Genomic DNA, 8,289 nt, shown 5'->3' on the forward strand with positions numbered 1-8,289 from the left:
TGCTTGCAGTTTTTTTCTGTGGGTTTAAACAGTATTTGAATGCAATTAACTCTCTCTCTCTCTTTCTTTCTTTCTTTCTTTCTTTCTTTCTTTCTTTCTTTCTTTCTTTCTTTCTTTCTTTCTTTCTCTCTCTCTTTTTCTTCCTTCCTTTCTTCTTCTTATTCTTCCTCCTCCTCCTCCTCCCCAGGCATGTGTGGATGTGAGATCCAGCCCTGTCTTTTGGCAGACGATGGAGTTATCCGATCAATTATCAGAAGAATCCACTATGCCTGAGTGGTTTTCCACCCACCCCTCCCACCGCAGTCGCGTCACACAACTTGACCACCTTGTTCCTGAGGTAACGCCACACAAACCCACATGTCTGTCTGCGCTATCATACAGCTCATGCACATCTACCCAAATCCCGAGTAAAGACCATGGCTTTAGTGTTTTTTTTTAAATTGGGGTCTGTAAAGCACAGCCAGTAATCTGTGATCATGGAAATATTTGTTTAGAGTGCTGGAAATCATGACACATTATCAGAAGCATTAGCTTTAGGGGTCCAAGCACCAAAGATGCCTCACTTTTAATGTGTTGTGTTGATTTTTATTAATAGAAAGATCTCTGTTTTTCTTTGTGATTATGTTTGACAACAATCCATATTAGAGGCAGTCCAGTCCAAGACAATCCAAGTAATCTAGCACCTTAAATTGCCTTGCTAAGTCAGTGTTCAAACATGTACACACACACACACACACACACACACACACACACACACACACACACACACACACACACACACAAGGGTGAGAGTTCCAGCTCATCAACGCAGGACAAAATCCTTTGTCAGAGGCTAAATTATTCACTTGGAGTTTGCACGGCACTTCCTCAGAGCTTTGCTTAATGACACACGAGAGTAGCTATAATCACTGAGGGATCAGTGGAGGCCTTCTCAGTTTGACCGGTGTGATTCACATGATAAACAAATCACGACTCCACCGTTCCATTAATGTGTCTGAAACATAAATTTACTTCTCTCTCCCCCCCACGTGGCCAAACATGGAATTTGGGCCTGTTTCGTTGTGTCCATGTTCAGCATTGAATGTCTTTGTCATGTCACTCCACATCGGTGCTTAATGGCTTACAGTATATGATTGAAGACTTTATAAGAATTTATAGGTTTTAAAAAAAAATAAAAATTTCTGTTTTTATCTAGTCTAACCACTATGTGTGGCCCGTGGAGCTCGCTCGATCAAAATACAGCACATCTCATGACTGCATGGCTATTAATAATGCTTCACCTTTTGCTGAGAATGCTAATAGCAAGCTAATGAATATTTAAAAAACATTCTGGATCTGCTTCATGAATATTCATGATCAGAAGTGTGCTTCTAAGAAAATCAACAGCGAGATGGAGTGGCAGAAAAGGACACCGCAGAGATATATAGGCATGGACAAATCATACATTTATTTAACTAGACCTCCAGGCAAGTGGATGCTTCAGTATGAGATGCCTAGCATTTTGGGCAGAGGATGAGGCAATTTGTGCTTGCATCATACACACGTGGAATAGTTAATCCTGTGTCATTGTAAACTCAGGGTAAACACAATCCTGCATTATGTTTCACACTGCTCATATTTTACCTGGGGTTAATAATTAATCCTGGATTTTCACAATCTGATGCTTCACACTGTACATCCCTAAACCCTGGTTTATCGTTTTCTTATCGCGTGTTCGTGGCATCGATAACCACGATCGTTTAAATACAACAAACGATCGCTTTAAGTATCGACTCGTCTCACACTTTCACATCAATAAGATAAAGATCCGTTGTTCTGACACCTGAGCAGTTATTGTTATCTTATGTAGACTTGTAATCTTTTTTGCCCTTTTTATATTCGTCATATAGTTAGGAATTGGTTAATATCCAGCGTCCGCTAAATTTTCGGTGACATGTATTTCACCTCACTACAGCAGGTACTTTGATACCGAGCTGTTTTTGCTAAGTGTCGTTACGTCCTGGTTTTCATGATGTAAGGAACACGCTGTACAGTTTTGCATTGGGTGCCTGATTCTAAGCATCTGATCACACCATTCTAACACCACGTTGTAACTCCAGGTAAAAACCCTGCTTTTATAGTACAAGTGTGAAATGTTTCTGTACCCAGAGTAAAAGGCAGGGTTTAGAATGATGGCAACTTAAGCTTAATGTGAAAAGCCCTGAATGATACTATTCCATTGTGGCACAAATATATATATATATATATATAATATATATTTTATCAGTCTTTGTGCATGTTTCTGGTTTAGAAAACATCGTCTGTCTGCAGTAGATGCTAATTAATATCCTGGACACCTACTTGTCTGTTAGGCAACTACTGTATGTTTAACAGTCTGGTGAAATCACATCACGATTTAAAGACAATTAGTACAAATTAAAATAGATTAAAAATAAGGACATATTATATCTTTAAAACAAGAGCGCTTCATTAGAGCAGCTAGCCTCGGTGTATTGCTCCAGGTATCTAACTAGACCTTTAAAGCAGGAATGGAGTTTACATTTCCTCCCACAATAAATCCCTCACGTAAGATATGTGCATGGCTTTAGACGTTTAGGTGTTTTGAATCATGTACACGTCTCAAACTCTGCCAGAAATCCCCACCAACACCTTACATTTTGCTGTTGATGAATCAATATGCGTGTTTGTGTTTGTGTGTGTGTGTGTGTGTGTGTAGATGAAGAGCTCAGTGTGATGCAGGGAAAAAGAGAAAGCCAGTGAGAGAGTGAGTTGAATGTGGAGGGCATTCATTTACAGGAACATGCACAGCTATCTCTCCCGTCACAAGCCACTGGCTCCACAAAATGGCTCTTTAATATTCGACGCAAAGTGGTGGAGGTCGCTCAGAAATCTGCCGTATGGGTGTGTGTGCATGCATGTGTGTATTAGTCACACACACGGGCTTACTTAACCTTCAGCGTGAACCTGAACCATTGACTGAAAGAAACCTCCCTGCATACTGGCACTGAGGTGCCTCAAACACAAGGGGAGCAGATGGTAAAGATGGTAATTGTCTATCAAGCGTGTGCGAGCGCGTATGTGTGTGTATGTATCCTTTTACAATCTTAGTGCGGCTGCAGTACTCCATAGAGACATGTTCTGTGAGAAACCCCGCCCTCTCTTCATTCATTTCCCTTTATTGATGGAGACACATCCGCCATGTGCTACTTAATTACCATTGCCACAGTTAACGGCCAATCCAGTCGCTCTGCTGTTGCTCGTTACATGGATCTTTTGCACAGGGTTACTCTTGTAGTTAAAGGAGTGTGTGAGATGTTCAGACTTTTGAAGTACTCCACGTTCATTCAACGTTTTCAGATTTCAAGCGTAACTCTTACAAGTAGATTTTTAGTAACCTTGTCAGAGGGACAGGAAAGAGGGGCATGAATCATAGCTGCTGAGGAAGAAGGCATACGTGAGGCAGACTTAAGGAATATCCATGACAAAGCCTCAGTCCTGGGATTTTCATAGAACCAGTGCAATATAGGACAAATATTTAAGGCCATTTTTCAAAATTCTCAAATTTACCCAGACGTTGAGGACGAACGTGACGGATGTTCTAACTCAGTGTCACGTGAGCCACGTTTTTTTTCTGTCCATGATTATATCATTTTTGGCCAAGTTATTTCAGTACAGTGTCCACTATACTGGGACACTTTTGCAACCCTGTCCAATGATTGCTTTCTTTGGACTTCCAGACGAGGCGTCGCAGTTAAACTCTATGCAAAAGGAAGTTAGTAGTGTCGCATCATTATTGGTCAGACGTCGCCGCCTCATGCAGTGAAAGTCCTCTGTCCCACCTTCTCACTCACAGTGGCTATATATGTTTATAATATAATATAATATCTTTGGTTCCCATAAATGGTTCCAATAAAAAGACTGCAAAAAGAAAAAAAAAAGGAAATAAAGAGTGAGAGGTTCGAGACCCACTTTCTGTGTAATTTCATTTGATCTGAGACACTGAAATGGGTCTCCTGTGAGTAAACTATTGAGATGAGCTCTCACTCTGTTCAGTTTAGAAAGAGGGAGATCTGGGGCTTGGTTCATTCAGATTGAATTATATTTCATGTAAAAAAAATGTTTACGTTCAGCTCTGTCTCCAGTGTTTAAAGGCAGTGATACCATGTGCTTTAACAGTATAATGTGTAACCAGTTATTTGACAGGACAAAAGCAGCTCCATAAGCAGCTGGTTTAAGGAATAAAATGTCTTCATCAAACAGTTGGAGTCATATCCAACACCTGAATATCACACCCCTATGTGCTTGTTGAACACATCCCAGATATAGTCCCACTTTGCTGTTATAATAAGCTCCGCTGGAGTATAGAATATATGCCACTTGGCAGTTTTCTGTATCCAGAGTGAGTTACAGAAGTGCTTCATCTGTGGATTTTCCTGATACTGGTTCACAGACCAAGAGTTCGATGAGTTTAAAAGCTCAGGGAAAGTCTAAAAGTGCCATAAGTCTAAAAATCTGTTGTCTGTCTGTTTGTCTGTCTGTCTGGTTCAAACGTCATTTAAAGACATCCAGATAGTTTATTCCACCACCCAGTCACCAGAACAGAAAATCACTGTGATGTTCTTATGTAACAGTCTACCGGAAGCGGCTGCCTCTCTTGCGCTCTTGAGCAAGGCTCTTAAAGGTGGGATCTCCGTTGTTTGAAAGCCAATGTTGACATTTGAAATCACCTAAACAAACACGCCCCTAACCCAAATAGGTCTCGCCCCTGTTTTGATAGCTCCGCCCCTCACATACACCAGACAATTATAACCCAAGTATAACACAGACAAGTATTATGGCGGAACCTGTTGGGGCAGCTGACCGAGGGGAGTAATACTATGGTAATACAAATGTATTACAAATTGTAGTGTGTTGTACCGTGAAAGGTTTAGCTGATCCTATATTAACATGGGTCCTGTTTTTTGCCTTATCGTAAGCCTTTCTTCACTTTCTTTCTTTGTTTTTATCCTCCATGTCAATGCTAAAACCGCTTTCTGCTAATGTCACACATGAGCACTCTCTCTGCCGTATATTGACAAGACACGCATCTTTCTGCTCATCGGCTACACGTTAGTTTTGTTTTTGTTTCGTTTGTCGGCCCAACGCAGTTTTCTGAAGTTTTTCTCAAACAACGGAGACCCCACCTTTAATCTTCCAAGTGCTCAGTTTAGAAGTGTAAATGAGATAAATGTAAGCCACTCTGGATAAGGTCCTCTTCCAAAACTTCCTAAATGTAAATGTTTTTGTTTATGTTTTTCCAGGAAATATCCTCTGCACTCTTTTGGAACAGATACTGATCTGTGCATTACTGCCTTTACATGTACGGACTGTTTTATTTTTTCTTTACAGAAAGCGGTCTATATCTTGTATCAGTCCTTAATCGTGACTAGATGAAGCACAGAAGGATGTGCTGCTCTAAAGCGCTCCTTTGGGTAAATGTTACCCAGTAAGCTTTGCACAAGCACTCTTTCATCGAGTGCCCTTAGTTTCTTTTAATGGCCTGATCTTCAAATATCTGTGAGCTCCTTAAATCCCTCTCCCTGTCTGGCTAAAGCTGGAGAGCTGCATCTGATATTTTCTCCCACGGAGGTTGTTCGGAATAAAGATTTGACCCGAAGAAGCGTACGTGTTAATCGTTTAGCTGTGAAACCTTATTAAAGTGTGCTCTCACAGTCTAACAGCTTTGCTTACATAACGTTTCTTTTATTATATCACTTTTACATACTGGCTTCTGGCCTCCGATCCAGAGCGAGGTCAGAGATCAGCTGCTGGTGAAACACTTTACGCAGAGCCAGTGTGAGGACTGGCCAACATTACACCTGAATGGGTTTTGTCTGTTGATACTTTTATCAGTCTGACTCATCCAACAAATCACGGACATTTTAGCATTAAACTTCCACATGCTCCTCAGTAGAGTTTGTAAGTTGATTGTAAGATCAGAAGTCACATGTATTGTGTATACGCTTGTTTTGTTGCTGCAGGCTTTAGAGCTCCGTGCGAGATGCGGCTGCCCCGCTCTTTCTGAACCTGATCCCCGGCTTGTCTTTTCCAAGGTGGCACAACAGCTGCTCAAGGATGCAGAGAAAGGAAAAAAACAAGCCAAAGAGTTGACGGAGAGCGAGCGAGCGGAAGGAACGCAGCAGAGAGTCCAGCCTCCTTTAGGGGTAGCGTTGGCTCTGGCAGCTCAACAACAGACTCTGCTCAGTAAAAACTGAGACTTGACTGAAATCAGACTTCTGAGTATAGAGTTTTAACCACAAGCAAACAGAACGAAGGGTCTTTTTATATTATATGCCATAAATAATAACTTTGTTATTTACTTTACATGTTTACCACAGAAGTCACATGCTTACTTTCATACCACAATCTGGTAGTAACATAGCTTAATATTTGATTTTGGCAACAATGGGAATGAACGTTACTTGAATATAGAGATGTTGGTCTTGTAGCCAGCTGTGACTAATCTGTTTACTCGACTACCACACGGAATTTCTGTCCGAGTGAGTTTTTATCTGTGAGAAATGTGAAGTCTGTAACTTATAATCTGTCAGCTATCGCCTCCCATATGAATGTAAGCATCATCTGAACGAGGCAGCGATTGTAAAGATTACGACGGTTTAGTTAGCGTTAATGTTAGGATTAGCGTGATAACCTGAAAAAGCTATAATTAACTTTTAGATTTCACTTATTCACAAAAAGCCAGAATCAGCCTTTATATTGGTTTTGAGTATATTACATATTTTTTATTGTGTTTACGCTACTGTATGCTTGAATATATTTGGGGTAAAGCACTCAAAAAGTCAAATATTTGTGGTCATTTATGACAAGTGTGGAATTAAATAAAATGCTGTATCATGGAAAATCTCTGTTTGGGGTCATTTGGACAAATAGTTCCAGGGACCAGGTGTATAGGTGAATGGTTGGCTCGGGGATTTTCTTATCACTGTCATTGTAGCTCATTTAAAAAAAAAAAAATATATATATATATATATTTTGGGGTCAATGAACTGAACTAAATAAATGCTTTTCTTTTTAAAATGTGAAATCTTTATACGTATACAGTGTGTGTGTTTTTATAAGAATGTTCCACTTGACCATGTGATCGCTGAAGATAAATAAAATAAAATAAAAATAACAACGTTTTTATCATTGCCGTTTCTGGTGATTGTTGTTATTACGTTTGGTGTTTCTTTTCCCCATCATCGCGTTAGACACCTGTCTGTCACGAGGGAGTGTCTGCATCCGTTCAGCATCCGGCTGCTTATACAGTGCCAGTAATATGGCCAGTGTGTTTGGGTGAAAATTGGTAGCATGGTCTAAGTGCTTCTTTGCTTTTCAAACACACTTCGCTCCCTGGGCCGTCTGGTCCCACGGGAAAGCTGAAGAAGAAACTCATTACTAGCTGTAAAATAGCGTAAAGAACATCAAGCTGCTAGCTGTCACCCACCGAGTCAATTAGACAGAGGAGAGGCAAAGAGGCCTGGAGGGAGTATGAGGCGATGTGAGAAAGCTGGAAAAAGAGGTGAGGATTTTTAGACATGGGGCTGGAGAGTTGGATTTTACAGAACTGGCTCCATGTTTGCTGGATCTGATCTAAGAGAGCTTTCGTTGGACTGATTCAACCGAATTATTGAAATGAATTGTGTGTGCCAGAGGAGAAAAGTACGTAAACTTGGGGAATAATCATGATTATCTCATTACAATGCTATCAGTCCTGGGGTTGAGATAAATTAGGCAGAAGGTGAACAGCCAGTTCTAAAAGATAATGTGTTGGAAGCAGAAAAAATAAACGACACCTTTCTATCAGAACTCTTCTGTGTGATCAGACCAAGCTAATCATTGCATACCAGGAATACCACAAAAGACCTGCCCGTTTGGAGATGTTCTGATCCGCTCATCTAAAAAACACAATTTGGTCCATGTCAGAGTCAATCAGATCCATACACGTGTCCAATCTTCCAGCTTCCAGAACATCAAATTAAATCGACTGTTCATTTGCTGCTTATTATATCCACCCACTGCTAGGTAGCGCTGTAACAAGATAATCAATGTCAGTGGTCAGTGGTGTTAATGTTATGGCTGATCGGTGTAAAGTATAAAGTTAAAACACTGAATTCTACAGTTACACTTTGACTTAGGGTAAGAGACTTAAAGTGGTGATATGGATATACTGATGTTGAGAAATTTCCCCATTGTGGGACGAATAAAGTTATATCTTATCTTATACTGCTTTCTCAAATGCCTCACCAA

General features: G+C 40.4%; 1 protein-coding gene across 2 annotated transcripts in view; it reads left to right on the plus strand.

The window, feature by feature from the left end:
* The window catches only part of oma1 (OMA1 zinc metallopeptidase), a 15,854-nt gene extending 8,662 nt beyond the window's left edge, over positions 1 to 7,192 (plus strand). Inside the window, exons 7-9 of one of the 2 annotated variants that reach the window (XR_007138046.1) lie at positions 188 to 337; positions 5,389 to 5,485; positions 6,021 to 6,126. Coding sequence is in view for 1 of the 2 variants with exons in the window: in XM_047801414.1 (XP_047657370.1) it covers positions 188 to 337; positions 6,021 to 6,254 (384 nt within the window). In the remaining variant the exon portion in view is untranslated. Of the gene's footprint in view, positions 1 to 187; positions 338 to 5,388; positions 5,486 to 6,020 lie in introns of both variants that reach the window. The other variant, XM_047801414.1, reaches the window with a different exon arrangement.
* Positions 7,193 to 8,289: the final 1,097 nt, after the last annotated feature.

Source organism: Tachysurus fulvidraco, chromosome 16, assembly GCF_022655615.1.
Source record: "Tachysurus fulvidraco isolate hzauxx_2018 chromosome 16, HZAU_PFXX_2.0, whole genome shotgun sequence".
Taxonomy (NCBI): domain Eukaryota; kingdom Metazoa; phylum Chordata; class Actinopteri; order Siluriformes; family Bagridae; genus Tachysurus; species Tachysurus fulvidraco.